The sequence below is a fragment of the Bufo gargarizans genome, unplaced genomic scaffold, assembly GCF_014858855.1.
Source record: "Bufo gargarizans isolate SCDJY-AF-19 unplaced genomic scaffold, ASM1485885v1 fragScaff_scaffold_395_pilon:::fragment_2:::debris, whole genome shotgun sequence".
Lineage (NCBI taxonomy): Eukaryota > Metazoa > Chordata > Amphibia > Anura > Bufonidae > Bufo > Bufo gargarizans.
The window spans coordinates 695,057-714,860 of NW_025334108.1; the positions used below are offsets into that span (position 1 = coordinate 695,057).

Below are 19,804 nucleotides of genomic sequence, written 5' to 3' on the forward strand. Positions count from 1 at the left end.
CATGGTCCATTGGCGGAAAAACACCCCCAAAGCATTAGATTCCCACCACCATGTTTGACAGTAGGCATGGTGTTCTTTGGGTTGAAGGCTTCTCCTTTTTTTTACACCAAATGAAGGAAACATCATTGTGACCAAACAATTACATTTTTGTTTCATCTGACCATAACATACAAGTCTTCTTTGTCCAAACGAGCTTTTGCAAAGGCCAAGCAAGCTTTTCTGTGCCTTATCTGGAGAAGTGGCGTCCTTATTGGTCTGCATCCGTGGAACCCAGCAGTGTGCAGTGTCAATTGGATTGTCTGCCTAGAGACATTGTCACCAGCAGAGCACATATTCACCACGATGGCCTTGGTGGTGATCCTTGGATTCTTTTTCACCTCTCTTCCTGGCCAGCACAGGTGTCACTTTTGGCTTCCGACCACGTCCTCTGAGATTTTACACAGTGCAGAAAATCTTGTATTTTTTGCTCAAATGTAAAAAAAAGCTGAGATGTTTTTTTTCCACAATAATGCCTCTTGTACATAGTCTTATTATCTTTTGTAAGACACCCATGTCATTTCCCATAAAAAAAAAATTACTTGCTGGTTGAATAAAAGTAACTTTAAGTCAAAATTTGCCAGGGGTATGAATAATTATGGGCAACGATTTATACAGGAAAATCATAACAATTAAAGTTGCTCAAACTTTCACATCCCACTGTGTGTGTGTGTGTGTGTGTGTGTGTGTGTGTGTGTGTGTGTGTGTGTGTGTGTGTGTGTGTGTATATATATATATATTTTTTTTTTTTTTTACAAAAAGGTGTCCATATCCTTTAAGGTATACTGAAATGTGCGATCAAATTGCTGTTTTGTACCACAATTCTTACAAAACCAAGTGTTACACGTAGGACTTTTATTTTATTTTTTTAAGAACTCAACTGATGCACAGGATCTTTTTTTTTTTTTTTTTTTTTTAAGCGGTGATGTAAACTCTCCCTAATGCTGCATAGAAGCAGCTTCTTCCCTCATAATTATTTCTCCAGAGAAGAGAATCTTACTGGATTTGGCCTCACTCTGCTAAACTAAAAGTAAAGCCTCTGTCCCTGTAATATTCAGGGAAATCATCTGATTGGACAGTATAAGTATTTGAGAAACAGATCTGCTAAATTTGTAACTTTAGAAAAGGACCTATACTGCAATTTGTGGCAGACACACAAAAAATAAAAATTATATGTGCATGGCCTATTAAAATAAATGAGTCGTCAGGGTGGTATCCATGAAAAGAAATAAGATTCCCACTGTTTTTGTGGGATCCAGCTTTACCGCTCTCATTTAGAAGGACTACATGCGGACAATAAAAGTAGCTTTTGATATCTAGAAAAATAATATTTTTAGATTTGTATAGTTATACCTGCAATGAGTCAAACACTATGCTGTTGACACTCTTTCCCTAAATACTGCCAGTTTAAATTGTTTCCACAGATCATATTAAAAAGGCATCTGCCAGCAGGATCATATAAAGCTAGGCATAATGTAGGTCTGATCCTGCAAATTAAAAATTGTGAAAATCCGTTCCGGATTTTCCGAGGAACAAATCATTTTTAATTCATTATGCACATGAGAGCTTCAATGCAACAAATGAGCTTGGTCAACAAGGAAAGCAGACGTTCACCAAAAGGGCTAGGCCCCTCCCCTCAAGGTAATGAAGCACTCATTTGCATAAAAAATAAAAAGTAATGTAAGTTGACATTTTATTTTTTAACATGTTATTAAATGGTTTCATCAGAAATTCTGTTATGTAGCTGACTGACATTAGCGATGTTCTAATGTCAGCAGTACATAACATTATTCTTTATACTTTTGTCCCTGCTGCCATTCTCCTAAAAACACCATTATAAAATATGCTAATAAGCCTCTAGGTGCTATGAGGGTGATTCAGGACCTAGAGGCTCAGTCTACTAACCCATTTTCCTGCCCGGGTCCTCTGTTTAGCCCGCCCAGGTCCTCTTGAGTGACGTCCGAGTTGTCCTGATAGGTGAAGAAATCCCACGCCGTCCCGTTCTGTATTTGGCGCAGGCGCAGTGAGGATTCCGGCACCAGGAATGCGTCCATTACACACCTGTGCCGAATACAGAAGTGGATGGCGCAGGCGCGAGATTCCTTCAGCTATCCAGCTAAATCTGACGTCACTCAAGAGGAGCGGGGCGGGCTAAAAGGAGGACCTGGGCAGGATAAAGGGTTAGTAGCATATTTTAAAAGTGTGTTTTTTAGGAAAACGGCGGCAGGGACAAAAGTATAAAGAACATCTCTAATGTCAGTCAACTACATAACAATTTCTGATGATAGAAACCCTTTAACCACTTCACATCCGGCCCGTTTGCCCCCTTCCTGACAAGGCCTAATTTTGCAAATCTGTTATATCTCACTTTATGTGGTAATAGCTTTGGAACACTTTTACTTAACCAAGCCATTCACAGATTGTTTTCTATTGACACATTGAACTTCATGACAGTCATAAACTTGAGTCAATATATTTCACCTTTATTTATTTGTTATAAATCCAAAATTTACCAAACATTTAGAAAAATTAGCACTTTTCAAAATTTATATTTCTCTGCTTTTTGAAACAAAGTGATACCTCATAAAATATTTATTACTTAACATTCCCCATATGTCTACTTTACGTTGGCATCATTTCGGAAATGTAATTTTATTTTTTGGGGATGTTAGAAGGCTTAGAAGTTTAGAAGCAATTCTTAAAATTCTTAAGTAAATTGCCAAAACGCACTTTTTTAAAAAGGACCAATTCAGGTCTGAAGTCACTTTGTGTTTACATAGTGGATACCACCATAAATGACCCATTTGTAGAAACTACACACCTCAAGTTACTTAAAACTGATTTTACAAACTTTGTTAACCTTTTAGGCATTCCACAAGAATTAAAAGGAAAACAGATAACATTTTTAAATTTCACTTTTTTGATACATTTTCCATTTTAATCCATTTTTTTTTTCTTTAACACACGAGGGTTAACATCCAAACAAAACTCAATATTTATTACCCTGATTCTGCAGTTTACAGAAACAACCCACATGTGGTCAAACTGCTGTATGGGCACACGGCAGGGAGCAAAAGAAAAGGAGCGCCACATGGTTTTTGGAAGGCAGATTTTGCTGAACTGGTTTTTAGATGCCATGTCCTATTTGATGCCCCCTTACAGTAGAAACTCCCCCAAAATTACCCCATTTTGGAAACTAGGGGATAAGGTGCCAGTTCTATTGGTACTATTTTTGGGTACATATGATTTTTTGATCATTCATTATAACACTTTATGGGGCACCTTTATAGCACAGTTTATTTTTACAGCATTTACCTGAGGGGTTAGGTCATGTAACTTTTATAGAGCAGATCGTTACGGACATGGCGATAACTAATATGTATACTTTTTCTTATTTATGCAAGTTTTACACAATAATAGCCCTTTTGAAAAAAAAATAAAAAATGTTTTAATGTGTCCATGTTCTGGGAGCTATAGTTTCTGTAATTTTTCAGCAATTTCTCAGCAATTAAAGGCTTTTTTTTGCGGAATGAGGTGACGGTTTTATTGGTACCATTTTGATCACTTGGTGTTGCACTTTTTGTGCTGTAAGGTGGCAAAAATGCCTTTATATGACAGTTTCAAAAAAAATAAAATTATATATTTTTTTATGGTGTTTACCGGACTGGGTGCATCATGTGATATTTATAGAGCCGACCGTCACAGGGTGCATTCCTTACTTGGGGATTTTTTTTTTTTTACATGTGAAACTTTATTTTTTATATCACTTTATTTTTTTTTATTTTACACTTTTCTTACAGGAGAAATACACCCCCCAAAGAGACTGTACAGCGCAATACAGCACTGTACAGCCTCAGTGCAGGGCTAATCAAGGTCTGAAAGACCCGACAGCTCCTGCACTCTCCGGCCCCAGTAGTCACATAACCGACAGGCCGGAACAGGAATAGCGCTTCCTACTCTGTATACCAGCACTGTCCCTGCCTTCTCTAATGGTTGCCCTGCTGTCACTAATGATTAGTGTGACGCTGCGATCTCTGAATGGACGCTCAGGAACGCCCATTCAGAGATAGACGTTAAATAACAGCAGCATCAACCTTATGAAAGCCACTTATGAAATTTACGCTGCGGATTTATGCCACAGATTTCACCCATTTGCAATGCAGAAGGTGAAATCTGTGGCAAACCTGTCACATTATCGCCATCTGCACTTTCACACTAGCGTTTTTTTTTTCCGGCATAGAGTTCTGTCCTAGGGGCTCTATACCGGAAAATAACTGATCAGTTTTATCCCCATGCATTCTGAATGAAGAGCAATCCTTTTAGGATGCATCAGGATGTCTTCAGTTCAGTCTTTTTGACTGTTCAGGAAGGATATAATACCAATCCATGCTGTGGTTTTATCTCCGGCCCAAAAAACTGAATACTTGCCTGAATGCCGGATCCGGCATTTTTTTTCCATAGGAATGCATTAGTGCCGGATACGGCATTCAAAATACCACAATGCTGGATCCGTACTTCCGGTCTGTGCATGCGGAGACCGATAAAAAAAAATTGTTAACAAAATAAATGCTGGATCCGTTTTTCAGTATGACATCGGAAAGACGGATCCAGCATTTCAATGCATTTTTAAGACTGATCATTCTTACAAATGCCATCAGTTAGCATACGTTTTGACGGATCCGGCAGGCAGTTCCGGCGACGGAGCTGCTTGCCGGATCACTCTGCCGCAAGTGTGAAAGTACCCTTACTGCTGTGGAATTGCACCAGATACAATGTGGGAAATGCACATTGAACCCATCCCTTGTGGATATGCCATAAGGGTCCAAATGGAATGCAAATCCAGTTCTACAGTACCAGCAAAGTGTACGAGATTTTAAGAAATCTTATCTAAACTAAATCTGCAACATGTCAAGGCATGCTGCAGATTTCCACTGTGAATTTCAACATTTGCAGTGGCACAAAATGTGACAAATTTGCAGTGGAAAATCCGTCTTATGTAGCAGTTTTATTTAAGTTTTTGATGCAGAGATGGATTAAAAAAGCAGAAGTAGTAACAGTCCTTCATATTTTATCTCATTTTATTCATCGCTCTTAACTTTGGCTATAAAAACTACACGGGAAAAAAAAAAAAAAGGCACTATTGCCAGGGTAGAGTAAGGAGGCACCATACATGTTAGATTATAAAACAAGCAACCCATTTTAAGCGGGTTCAGGCGACAGTTAAAAGTGGAGGCCATTAGACGCATCTGATACAAATGGTGCGCATAAAAGAACAAAAAATAAAAAATAAAAATAAAAAGCTATTAAATTCTCAAAATGTATTTCAGCCTCAAGAGCAGCCGCCACAAAATTTACCCAGTGGGCAGTCAGGGAGATACAACTTCCCTGACCATACTTATGGTCCACGTATCAGTGGATATGTGGACCTTACCACTGATGGCAAATGCTGGCATTCAGGGCCAGGGAGATACTTTCTCTTTCTCTCCAGTGTTTGGGGTTTGGACAGCTGAACACTTCCATGCAACAGTGTGGGTGGAGATTCAGTGATGGAGGTGGTGGTGTGTCACGTCTTGCCCTGTGAATGTGCGGAGATCTGTCAGACTGGCTGCACATGTCTGACCTCTTTGTTTGTTTTGATTTGGGTTTGAGCTGGATCCACCTTCCCTCAGGTGTACTGGGTTTCATTGTTAGTGAGGCTATTTATCCCTCCTTCCCCCAGTGGCCTGTGCGGGTTATAGTTCTTTCCTGGGAGCTCTTGATTTGTGGTGGATTGTCTGCTCCAGCTCTGCTCAAGTTAAGTCCTTTCCTTCATTTCCCTTTGTGTGTTTATCTAGGCCTCGAGGGAGACGCTCGCTTCTTCCTGGTTTGAAGAAGCAGGTTGCCTCTTCCCTTTTCCCTGATGCGTAGGGTTTGCCCAGGGTGTTCAGGTTTAGGCATGAGGGCATGTGCAAATCCACCCTAAGGGTATGCATATGGGCACAGCAGTTTAGGGAAAGCTTTTAGGGATCGCTAGGAGGTGACCCTTTTCTCCCTAGCTTTTGGGCCTAGTCGTTTGTTTGGTTATTTCCCCGCTTACCTATCTATCGTCACACATTGTGTTGCTGCCACATCTTATGTTTGCAGGGTGGCAGGTGCCCCTGTCGCTCCAGAAGGGGAGGAGGAGGCAGAGACTGCAGCAGAAGAGGGAGCGGGAGGAGCTCAGATATTTCGTGGTTCTTCAGGTGTCTGCGGTTAGATGCCAGATCATGCATCTAACCGCAAAGTACAAGCTGCAGTGGAGTAGACACCTGAAGAACCACGAAATATCTGAGCTCCTCCCGCTCCCTCTTCTGCTGCAGTCTCTGCCTCCTCCTCCGGATATTATCTGCAGTATGGTGTACCTACAAGTTTATTCCTGTATTCCTTGTGGAAAGCAGTGCAAGGGAGAGAGGAGGGGAAAGGAGGATAAAGGGGTGAAGATATGCTAAAGATATGTAATGTCAATAATGGTGGAGCGTTTCCTATATAATATAGGTGAATTTTGATATAATCCGCTCCTGGTCTTGATCATAAGTCCCCTTTTTGAAACTTTGAAGGTCTAACACCTCTTAACCCCCTCCTAATCCTCTGGATCAATCAAAGATTAACTCTGTGTATTAATCCCTCCTGTATCTGCTCTAGCGCCTTAAATACTGTGGATCTGTGGATCTCTGCTCCTACTAACCTCTCATCCTGGACTAATATAGAGAAGAAGTAAGAAATTGTCTCTGGACAGGATTTTGCGCGTTTATGATACCAGGAACTACAACAATAACACTCTAATTGGATCTGTTCCCCCCCTCACCCTCCCCGTTTTTATTAATATTCTGTTTCTTTAATTAACTAAGGCCTCTTTCACACTTGCGTTGTCCGGATCCGGCGTGTACTCCACTTGCCGGAATTACACGCCGGATCCGGAAAAACGCAAGTGTACTGAAAGCATTTGAAGACTGATCAGTCTTCAAAATGCTTTCAGTGTTACTATGGCACCCAGGACGCTATTAAAGTCCTGGTTGCCATAGTAGTAGTGGGGAGCGTTATACTTACCGTCCGTGCGGCTCCCGGGGCGCTCCAGAATGACGTCAGAGCGCCCCAGGCGCATGGATGACGTGTCCATGCGATCACGTGATCCATGCGCTTGGGGCGCCCTGACGTCACTCTGGAGCGCCCCGGGAGCCGCACGGATGGTAAGTATGCTGCTCCCCGCTCCCCACTGCACTTTACCATGGCTGCCAGGACTTTAGCGTCCCGGCAGCCATGGTAACCATTGAGAAAAAGCTAAACGTCGCATCCAGCAATGCGCCGAAACGACGTTTAGCTTAAGGCCGGATCCGGATCAATGCCTTTCAATGGGCATTCATTCCGGATCCGGGCTTGCGGCAAGTGTTCCGGATTTTTGGCCGGAGCAAAAAGCGCAGCATGCTGCGCTATTTGCTGCGGCCAAAAAACGTTCCGTTCCGGAACGGAAGACATCCTGATGCATCCTGAAGGACGGACTGTCCATTCAGAATGCATTAGGAAAATCCTGATCAGTATTCTTCCGGCATAGAGCCCCGACGACGGAACTCTATGCCGGAAGACTATAACGCAGATGTGAAAGAGCCCTAACCTGCCCCTTTTTTTTCATATTTTTTTTTTTTGGGAACCAGGCCGTATGCACGGGCCCGGTTGGTTGGACTAACTGCTTGGACTAAATTGTTGATAATATATTAACATTGATACCGTACTAATAATTTCAAACAGTGTCCTTAGGTTGGTGTCAAGAGAATTTGTAAGAGCTGGTGGAAAACACTTGAAAATAATTGAAATAGTTGTGAGAAAGGGAGGGGGGGGGGAAGAGTAGCGGAGGAGGGAGGGAGGAGAGTAGGTGCTGAGAAAAGGGGAAAATAACATCAAAAGTATAAGATTCCCCCAAAGAAGAAAGAGGAACAACGCGCTCCTGTACTAGGAGATAAATACCAGGGCTAGAGATTGGGCAAAAACAGCATAGTTTAAGCAAATATTTGACGCCAAATTCCCCAGTCTTTACCCCTTTACAGAAAGAAAAGATTGGACATACAGAGGCATATACCCTGACACAGGAGAATGGGGCCTTAGGCATAACGGGGGATTTAGGAACCCCCGAAGTAGTTCCAGAGATGGATATTAAAATGATGAAAGATATATTTCAGACTGTGTCTAGGACTGAAAATATAGTGGGGAGCATAGTGACACAGATTGGGGCTGTACAAATGGATGTCAGCATAATACGAGGAGATATGGAGAAATTAAGAGAGCGACTACACGAGATGGAAAAAAGGATTCCCCCCTTGGAATACTCGGTAAAGAAGTTAGAGAAAGAGGTTGTAAGTTTAAAAGTGATAAATAATAAAATGGAACAAAAATTAATAAATCAAGAAGATCGATCGAGGAGAGCAAATATAAGATGTGTAGGGATTCCAGAACGGGAAGAAGGGAATAACAGTGTAGATTTTATGGAGCGGTGGATAAAAGAACTGTAAGGAGGGAGTTCTTTCGCCTACTTTTGCCATTGAAAGAGCACACAGGGTCCCAGCGAAAAAGAGGGTCCCAGCGAAAAAGAGGGTCCCAGGGGATTAACCCAGACATATGTTGGTGAAATGTGTATTTTCTAAGGATCGGGACACAATACTGTCGGACGCTAGAGTTTCTGACAAATATCAGATTCATGGGGTAAAGATAAGACTATTCCCAGATTACTCGGCAGACACTGAAAAACGCAGGAAGGAGTTTATCAGTGTAAAAAGGAGATTAAGGGAGGTGGGTTTGAAGTATAGCTTACTCTTTCCTGCAAAGTTAAGGGTGGAGTATAAAGGAAAGGTTGAATTCTTTCAAACACCTATTGATGCAAATGAACGGTTGGATACGATCGACAGCTGAGGGGGCCGGGGGTGTGAGGGGGGGGTTGGGGAGCCATAATGCTGAGTTATGGAGCTGCCCTGTCTGCTGACCAGCAGAGGGGGAGCTACTCAGAAGGGGGGAGGGTGTGGGTGGGTATTTCGGAGAGGGGAGAGAGAGAGGGGTTTCCTTGTTTTTTTTCCCTCTCTTTCTTTTTCCTTTCCTTTCCTCTTTTTGTTCCCTTCCCCCTCTGCTAGATGGTTAGGTTTGTCTCGCTGAACGTGAGAGGTTTGCGGGAAAATATTAAGAGATATGCTGTCTTTGAGTGGATTAGGAGGTTTTTGCCGGCCATCGTCTGCCTCCAAGAGACACACTTCGTTAAAGATTCCCTCATATGGATGGAGAAGGGATGGAGTGCAGAAGGGTAGCACTCGGTATATACTACCTACTCTAGAGGGGTTTCAATTTTGGTACATAAAGATATCAAATTTGAGTGTGTTAAATATGAGGCGGACGATTGTGGCAGGTACCTCTTTCTACATTGTAATGTGGAGGGGGTTGGAATGGTGATTGCAAATGTATATATTCCTCCTCCATATAAATCAGATGTGTTGTACGAGTTGCATAGATTTATGTTGAATAAACAGGAATGTATAATGATTGCGACAGGAGATTTTAATGCTGTAATGGATCCACTCAGAGACAGTGTCTGGCGGAGGGGGAAGAGTGCAAAATGTAGATTTTTGTAAAACGGTCCTGGAGTTCAATTGGATTGATGGCTGGCGTTACTTAAATCCATAGGAAATAATGTACTATTGTTATTCTAAAACACACCAAACGTGGTCAATAATAGATATGGTTCTAGGAAATAAAAACTTAATGACCCAAAATAGGATAATGATAAAGTATTTGCCCATGGTTTTATCTGATCATAGTGCTCTTATAATGGATTTGGATTTGAACAAGAGGCAAAATCTGCCACTGTTCAAGTTCAATCCTCATTGGTTAATGTATATTCCAGATAGAGAGAGTATAGGATTGGATTTAAAAAAACTTTGTTTTAGAAAATAACGGCTCTGCTAAAAGATCTATAGTGTGGGACACGGCTAAGGCATACTTGAGAGGATGTCTGGTTTAAAAAGGTGAACTATTTTAGAAAAACTACTAAAGAAAAGGGTAAATTATTGGAAAAGTACTTAAAAGAAGCCAGAGTCATATGTATAAGGAATCCAACTGGAAATAATGAAGAAATGGGAGCAAGAACAAGAAAATTTAAAAACATATTATATGAATAAAACAAGGAAGGAATTGCTATTTCAGGGGTTTCAGTTGGCATCGAAGGGAGAAAAGGTTGGAAAAATTCTAGCAGGTATAGTGAAAAATCAGAAAGGGAAAACATGGATAGGGGCTGTTAAGGACAATAGAGATGAAATAGTTCACCTGAGGGAATTAAAAAGGTCTTTGTTGATTATTTTGAGGAACTTTATAAGTCTAGGGTACAATATAACAAATAAGACCTGGACAATTACTTAGATCAGATTGCTATTTCCGAGATATCTAAAATACAAAAAGAATACCTGGATAAATAAATTTCTAATTTAGAGATAGAGGAGGTTCTGGGTCAGGTGAAACCACTAAAATCACCAGGGTGCGATGGACTCCCTTTTGAAATTTATAAAACTTATCCACAGGTGTTAATACCGGAATTAAGTGCGACATTGCGTGAGGCCCAAAAAAACGGTGAGTTACCTGAGTCAATGAGAGAAGCAATAATAACTTTGATCCCAAAAAAGAGTAAAGACCAATTAGATCCCGGCTCATATAGGCCAATATCCTTGTTGAATACGGATGTGAAAATATTAGCAAAGGTTCTGGCTGGTAGGCTCTCTAAGGTGATCAAAGGTATAATTCATGAAGATCAGACAGGTTTTATACCGGAGAGGACAATATACTCAAATATTAGAAGGTTGTACCTCAATATGGAAGCTAATAAAATAGAAGCTGGCGAAAAAGCTATACTCTCACTTGATGCACAAAAGGCTTTTGATTGCATCGAGTTGGAGTATTTATGGGCAGTGTTAAAAAGGGTTGGTATAGGGGAGGGATTTATAAGATGGATCCAACTCAATTATTCCAATCCTAGGTCCAGGGTGATAGTGGACGGGAGCTTGTCCCTGCCTTTTGCCCTTCATAGGGGCACCAGGCAGAGATGCCCTCTCTCCCCACTATTATTCACCATTGCAATAGAACCTTTGGCATGTTTGATAACAAATAATAAGGAGTATATTAGTTTTCAGTATAAGGATGGAAAGGAAAAATTAATGTATGCCGATGATATTTAATTATTTTTGCACAATACGGGGGATGAGTTCAATAGAGCCATAGATATAATAGATAAGTTCGGATTTTATTCGGGATTAAATATAAATTGGGAGAAATCCCATATTCCATGTTTGAAGATATGTTTCTAATATCTGTGGGCGGAATTCCTCTCATCCTTGGAAAAACATACTGAAGTGGGATGAGAGCCTCATGAGAGCCTCTGCCTTTTTGTACTTTAGGTTTCCTGTCTATGGGGGCGGAGCCTCTCGTGGTGCTGTCGTGGGTTCAGGAAAATCCAAATACCGGCAAGAGTAATCTTCATTTTTTGCACCACAAAAAAAAAAACAGGTATGTCTCACCAACACAATTAAACTGATTAAAAAGGGGTTATCCAAGTTAAAAGAAAAACACACACACACACACACACACACACGGCTCCTCACAGGTATATTACTTACCAATGGCAGGCGGGGACAAGCATCGTGGGTGATGCTAGGGAGGCTCGTCCCCGTCTGCCATTGGCTGCAACCCCATCAGTGCAGCAGCAACACACCACGTGATCCGGCATTTTATCAAGCTTTATTTTAACTCCGAACAATGAACACAGACTTTGGGGCCCGGGTACCTGGACACTGTAATGTTCGGTACGGTCCCCCATAAAGAGGTCCGGGTTCGCTCATCCCTAACTGTGGCTCTGTTTACTCCGTTGATTATCTTCCTCACTATGGAGCCCGACTCTTGCCGATATGTCCTGCCCTGTCCATGGCATACTTTTCTTTCATTTTCATCAACTGGTTTAATTCTACACCCATCTTGACCTCACAGGAGGAACATGCCTACAGTCACAAAAAAAAGAAGTTGCAAGGGCAATCTTCATCTTAGCAAACACTCCCTGAGCTTTACCGCACGCCCCAACAACCTGACATGGAGCGTGTACCGATTCCTCCCTCTACAGTTCCAGGTCGCTACTGTTGTGTGAGCCTGAACCAGCTGTGGACGCCCCAGCATCTGCTTTTGATCCTACTGAACTCTATCCGAACAAAAAGACTATTTTCACTACTGAACTCAACAAAGCAGTGGAGGATTAGTGCTACATGTTACATTCCTTTTAGCCATCTTGTTCTACATAGTATCTCACAGGTGGAGATGACCTCCCCCTTTCTATCTCTTTGAAAATGTATTTTTTTCTAATGACTGCTGCAGATCTGAATTCCATGATCCCCCCAGGGCACATTTTAAGCATATTTTGTGTGGTTCCTGTTTGTATTTGTTCTCCAAGTCATGGTACATGCAAGTTATTGACTCCTTTTTGTACCGAACATAAATGGCTCTTGTCTGGCTCTCCTGGTCCCTCATAGTTATGCTCTGGATGAGACGCTAGATTTGTACGCATCCTTCTTATTTGCAAGTCATGTGTAGAATCATTTCTTATAAATGTAAGAGGAGCTGATATTAATTTGTATTCAAGAATCCAAATTTTACTAGCCCATGCATTCAAGAACCCCATTTTATTAGCCCATGCGCCATTCTTTACTAAAAGAAAGGGTGTTGCTATTTTCATTAAACAACTCTTTGCCATTCCAGTTAGAGTTTACTACTCCAGATCCTGATGGACCCCATATTATTGTTGTCCACTTCCTCTATAACAACCCATATGACTAGTGAACTCGTATGCACCCAATAATCAGCCTCTTTCTTTCATATCCTGGGGAGATTGTTCAAGCAGTATAATTCTTCGACAATTATTTGGTGCTGCAATTTAAATGTCTTTCAATGCAAGGCTGGACAAATCATCTCCAATAGTGGATAAATCATCTTCCAAGTCGAAGGATTGCATACGTCAAGTTATGTGGACATTAGACATAGCTGATTGCTGGAGCGAGTTTAGTGGGCCACAACGTGGTTATATGTACTTTTCCCCAGCACACAAACATTACACTAGGATTGATTGGATATTAACCTCAACATGTGTGCTCCCACATGTTCTATACGCTAGACATGCCCCCTGCACCTGGTCTGATCATGACCTGGTCCTGATGGAATTTAATTTGAACCAGACCCATACTACCAAGATAACTCAAAAGGAGCCATAAAACTTTCAAACTACTGTCGACCAAACACTCATTCATTGGCGTGGAGGAGTATGCATGTGTTTGCAATCAAGAAAGGAGAATAAGCTGCTGCAACAAAACTCTGGAGGTAACTTATCTCCCTTGAGAAAGAAGAAGAAAAAAAAAAGAAGGCTGGACATCATGAAATTCAACGTACCTAATATATGCCCAACGAAAGGTGGTCAAACATTTCATCCACATAAGATGTACACTAGTCTTAGGCTGCGCGTACACATCCAATAGCTGTCAGCTATATGATCTTTTAGCCGACAGCTATCTCACCAGCCTCCATAACAACTCCTCCATACATATGTATAGCACCTGGCAAAAGTATTCACCCCTTTTTTCATGTTTTGTTACATTAAAGCCTTAAGTTCAATGTTTTGTTAATCTGAATTTTATGTGATGGATCAGAACACAATAGTCTAAGTTGGTGAAGTGAAATGAGAAAAATTTATAAATAAAACTATTGTTTAGAAATAGAAAACAGAAAATTGGCATGTACGTATGTATTCACCCCCTTCGTTAGGAAGCCCATAAAGAGCTGTGGTGCAACCAATTACCTTCAAAAGTCACATAATTAGTGACATTATGTCCACCTTTGTGCAATCTAAGTGTCACATGATCTGTCATTACATATACACACCTTTTTTGAAAGGCCCCAGAGGCTGCAACACCTAAGCAACAGGCATCACTAACCAAACACTGCCATGAAGACCAAGGAACTCTCCAAACAAGTAAGGGACAATGTTGTTGAGAAGTAAAAGTCAGGGTTAGGTTGTAAAAAAAAAAAAAATGTAAAAAATTATTTATATACATATTAGGGATCGACCGATTATCGGTTTCACCGATATTATCGGCAGATATTGAGGATTTTGACTTATAGGTATCGGCATTTATTTTGCCGATATTCCTATAACTTATTGGGAACACAGATCGCGCTGCTCTTATCGCTCTCCGTGTTCCCTCAGCAGCAGCAGCACAGGGGAGAAGGAAGCAGTGCCTCCATCCCCCTGTGCTGCTGCCGCCGCTGCAGTCAATGGGAGGACAGGGGACAAAAGAAGGGGAGGGGCTGTGGCCACTGCGCAACCAATGAAGATAAATGTCTTTCATTCATTCAAATTGAACAGGAGGCGGGAGCTGGCTGCAGAATCACATAGCCGGCTCCCGACCTCTATGAGCTGTAGATGCGATCTGCGGTAGTTAACTCCTCAGGTGCTGTGGATCGCAGCTACGGCTCAAAGAGGTCAGGAGACGGCTATGTGATTCTGCAGCCAGCTCCCACCTCCTGTATAAGAATAAATTAGAGATTTAACTTCATTGGTGTCGCAGTGCGCCCCCCCAAGCCCCCCAGCATTAAAACATTGGTGGCGCAATGCGCCCCCCCCCCCCCCAAGCCCCCCAGTATTAATCATTACTGGCAGTGGCCACAGGATGGTGTAATCCAGGCAGTGTAATCCTGGGGCTCCGATCAGTTACCATGGCAGCCAGGAACGCTATTGAAGCCCTGGCTGCAATGGTAAGCTCCATGCTGCTGTGTGCACAAAGCACAGAGCAGCAGGGACAGTGAGAGCTCCTATTCACCCTGATCGAGATCTATCAGGGTGAATAGGACAAGGGTTCTAGTCCCTAAGGGGGCTAAAAGTTAGAAGAAGAAAAATAAAAAGTTAAAAAAATAAAAATAAAAAACACCAAAATATTAAGTATAAATGAAAAAAAGATTTACAAAAAAAACCTACACATTAACTATAAACATTAATTTTCAGCAGATTTGTGTAGGAATTTTTAATATATTTTTTTCAAAAATGAAAATTCCCAGAATATTGGTATAAATTATCGTCTATCGGCCTGAAAGTTCACAAATTATCGGTCCTAAAAAATCTATATCGGTCGATCCCCGATATATATCCATCCATATCTTTAATAATCCCGAGGAACACCATCAAATCGATCATAACCAAAAGGAAAGAACATGACACAACAGCAAAAATGCCAAGAGAGACGGCCACCCACCAAAACTGACAGACCAGGCAAGGAGGGCATTAATCTGAAAGGCAGCACAAAGACCTAAGGTAACCCTGGAGGAGCTGTAGAGTTTCACAGCAGAGACTGGAGTATCTGTACATAGGACGACAATAAGCCGTACGCTCCATAGAATTGGGCTTTATGGCAGAGTGGCCAGAAGAAAGCCATTTCTTTCAGCTAAAATCTAAGTTTGCGTATAGGCATGTGGGAGACTCACAAAATGTATGGGGGAAGGTGCTCTGGTCTGATGAGACTAAAATTTAACTTTTTGGGCCAAAGAAAACGCTATGCCTGGTGCAAACACATCACCCACAAGAAAACACCATCCCCACAGTGAAACATAGTGGTGGCAGCATCAGGCTGTGGGGATGTTTTTCAGCAGCCAGGACTGGGAAATTGGTCAAAGTTGAGGGAAAGGTGGATGGTGCTAAATACATGGACATTCTTCAGCAAAACCTGTACCACTCTGTGCGTGACTTGAGGCTAGGACGGAGGTTCACCTTCCAGCAGGACAATGACGCCAAACACACTGCTAAAGCAACACTTAAACCACTCAAGGGGAAACATGTAAATGTGTTGGAAAGGCCTAGTCAAAGCCCAGATCTCAAGCCAATAGAAATTCTGTGGTCAGACTTAAAGATTGCTGGAGCAGTTTTGCAAGGAGGAATGGACAAAAATGCCAGCGGTAAGATGTGGCAAACTCATAGAGACTTATCCAAAGCAACTTGGAGCTGTGATTGCCGAAAAAAGGTGGCTCTACAAAGTGGGGGGGGGGGGGGGGGGGGGAGTTATGCACATTCTGTTATTTTGTCCATATTGTTGTTTGCTCCGCAATAGACAAAAAAAAAGAAAAAACATCTTCAAAGTTGTGGGCATGTTCTGTAAATTACATGATGCAAATGCTCAAACAATCCATTTTAATTCCAGGTTGTGATACACCAAAATACAAAAAAAGTCAAGTACATACTTTTGCAAGGCACTCTATATTTAGCTTAGTCCAATAATGTGTACATATATTCGATGGGTAGAGGAGAGAAAGTTGCTGCCAGAAACTTCTGGCAGTGGATTATTTCCCAGGAGAACAAGAGGATTGGGCTGACAATACACTAATGTGAATAGGGGCCTTAAAGGGAGTCTTTCACCTAAAATGACCATTACACAACACAAACATCATGATAACCATTACATTCCCCATATTATAATCGTACCTTTCATATTGCTGTCCGTCGCCTATTCTCTCTTAAAAACGCTTTTAATCCATATGCTAATCAGGTTCTGAAGGTGCCCAGGGGCGGCGTTTAGGCGGCCGGTGCCCAGGCTCCACGGCACTGCTCAAATAAAACCCCTCCCCTTTCACCCCTCTGGCCCGCCCTCGGTTCGTCAGATACCATCCTCCAGTTAATGACAAATCCGGCGCCTGCGCACTCCATTACCCACTAGGGCAGAGGCAGCAGAGCGTTTAATGTGCATGCGCCGGCCCGTACATCCCGATATTTTGGTAGTTTACTTCCGCCGGCTAGATCGGGCCGGCGCATGCGCATTAAACGCTCTGCTGCCTCTGCCCTAGTGGGTAATGGAGTGCGCAGGCGCCGGATTTGTCATTAACTGGAGGATGGTATCTGACGTACCGAGGGCGGGCCAGAGGGGTGAAAGGGGAGGGGTTTGATTTGAACAGCGCAGAGGAGCCTGGGCACCGGCCGCATAAATGCCGCCCCTGGGCACCTTCAGAACCTGATTAGCATATGGATTAAAAGCGTTTTTAAGAGAGAATAGGCGACGGACAGCAATATGAAAGGTACGATTATAATATGGGGAATGTAATGGTTATCATGATGTTTGTGTTGTGTAATGGTCATTTTAGGTGAAAGACAAAATAAAAATAAAGATAAAAAAGAAAATAAAATAAATAAATAAAAAAGGAACAACAACTAATTAACTTGTTAACAAAATGGTTCTCCTCACCCTCCTGTGCTTGATGCCCAAAAAGTGACTCTGAAGATTGAGAGCTGAAGCACAAGAAACACTGCACAACTGTAAAAGAAAAAAAAGAGAAAAAAAATTAGTTATATTCAAAGTGTATTCATCAATACAGTAAAAATATTATTTGTGCTTTTTCAGCAATACATGGGATATAATTTTTAGGTTATTTTTTTGTTTTGCCAGGGAAAAAAAAAAAGCTAAGACCCAGCAGCTTGTGCAATACCTGGTCTGCAGTGATTGCATGATTGATAGTACTGGAACAGGAAGTGGCACCACCACTTCACACACACCCCCCACACCCCACACCCCCATTGGGGGTCTGATTGTGGCTGTCATCTGAGGTCTGATTAACATTGGGGATCTGACTGGTGGTATGACCTGAGGTCTAATGAAAAATATTGTTTTTCTTATTGTCCTCTCAAAAGACGGCACCACCTTTCCAATCTTCCCTGCCAGACTATGGCTACAGCTTTTACAATTCCATATATTCCAAGAAGCCACTTCAGCCAACCATGGGCTTTAATGGTCATGTGCCGTGAACTGCTAAAACCAGTGATTACCTTGGACACCACTGCAGCCAAACAGTTACATGTCATCGCTGCAGCCAAGAAGATGCTGTCACAGCTACACCATAGGGAAAGATCAGAGTATTTTGAATTACTTTTTTATAGCTTGAACAAAATCCTCCGGTCTAATCAAAATTATTAAGATCTGGAGTATCAGGAAACTAAATCAACTTGAACTGTCCTCAAACCTTTGCTGAACAAGTTGTGCTATTCTGTACCTAGTCTTTTTATTTAAGGGGACACTCCCATCAAACGTTTATTACTTAGTAACAGGCTAAGTGCGAATATTCCAACTTTTATCACAGACATTAGCCCCAGTCTCTGCTGGGTGAAACAGCAGAAGCCCGGCAGCTATTGGAGCTTAGGAAGACAACTAGTGCCGTACATATACAGTGTTGATTGGGAAGGAGTTAACATGTGCACCAGAAACTTACACCAAATCCCTAGCTGGCATAGATTTCCTTTGCGGCAGAATTATTGGCTTTTTATGACTTTGTGCATCGTATACCAGCAGTATTTACTATTAACCCCTTAAGGACTCAGCCCAATTTCACCTTAAGCCTTAAGGTGAAATTGGGCTGAGTCCTTAAGGGGTTAATAGTAAATACTGCTGGTATACGATGCACAAAGTCATAAAAAGCCAATAATTCTGCCGCAAAGGAAATCTATGCCAGCTTTTTTGCAAATCTGACCAGTGTCACTTTAAGTGCTCATAACTTTAAAACACTGACTTATCCAGGCCATTCTGAGATTGTTTTTTCGTCACATATTGTACTTCACGACACTGTTAAAATGAAGTAAAAAAATATATATTTTTTTGCTTAAATACCTAATTTACCAAAAATTTGGAAAAATTTGCAAATTTCAGAGTTTCAGTTTCTCTACTTCTGTAATACATAGTAATACCCCCAAAAATGTTGATGACTTTACATTCCCCATATGTCTACTTCATGTTTGAATTATTTTGGGAATGATATTTTATTTTTTGGGGATGTTACAAGGCTTAGAAGTTTAGAAGCAAATCTTGAAATTTTTCAGAAATTTACAAAAACCCAATTTTTAGGGACCACTACAGGTCTGAAGTCACTTTGCGAGGCTTACATAATAGAAACCGCCCAAAAATGACCCCATTCTATAAACTACACCCCTCAAGGTATATAAAAAAAACAGATTTTTACAAACTTTGTTAACCCTTTAGGTGTTGCACAAGAGTTATTGGCAAATGGGTACGAAATTTAAGAATTACATTTTTTTTTGCCTAATTTCCAATTTTAACCCATTTTTTCCACTAACAAAGCAAGGGTTAACAGCCAAACAAGACTGTATCTTTATTGCCCTGACTCTGCCGTTTACAGAAACACCCCATATGTGGCCGTAAACTACTGTAGGGCCACACAGCGGGGCGTAGAGTGAAAGGTGCGCTGTATGGTTTTTGGAAGCCAGATTTTGCTGGACTGGTTTTTTGACACCATGTCCCATTTGAAGCCCCCCTGATGCACCCCTAGAGTAGAAACTCCATAAAAGTGACCCCATCTAGGAAACTACGGGATAAGGAGGTTTTTGTTTTGGGACTATTTTAGGGGTAAATATGATTTTTGGTTGCTCTTTTTTGAGGCACCGTAACAAAAAATTTAACACCTAAAGGGTTAACATAGTTTGTAAGGTAACTTTTGAATACCTTGAGGGGTGTAGTTTCTTAGATGGGGTCACTTTTTTGGAGTTTTTTTTAGTCTAGGCTACATCGGGGGGGGGGGGGGGGGGGGCTTCTAATGGGACATGGTGTCAAAAAAACAACAAAAAAAAACAAAACAGTCCATCAAAATCTGCCTTCCAGAAACCGTATGGAGTTCCCTTCGTTCTATGCCCTGCCGTGCGGCTATATAGCCATTT

At 41.6% G+C, this 19,804-nt stretch overlaps 1 protein-coding gene across 5 annotated transcripts in view; it reads right to left on the reverse strand.

Annotated features, from left to right (window-relative positions):
- Positions 1 to 19,804, reverse strand: part of LOC122922497 — a 363,771-nt gene that overhangs the window by 313,029 nt on the left and 30,938 nt on the right. For all 5 annotated transcript variants that reach the window (XM_044273106.1, XM_044273104.1, XM_044273105.1 and 2 more), the window contains exon 2: positions 17,331 to 17,399. In XM_044273106.1, the coding sequence (XP_044129041.1) occupies positions 17,331 to 17,399 (69 nt within the window). The remainder of the gene's footprint in view (positions 1 to 17,330; positions 17,400 to 19,804) is intronic.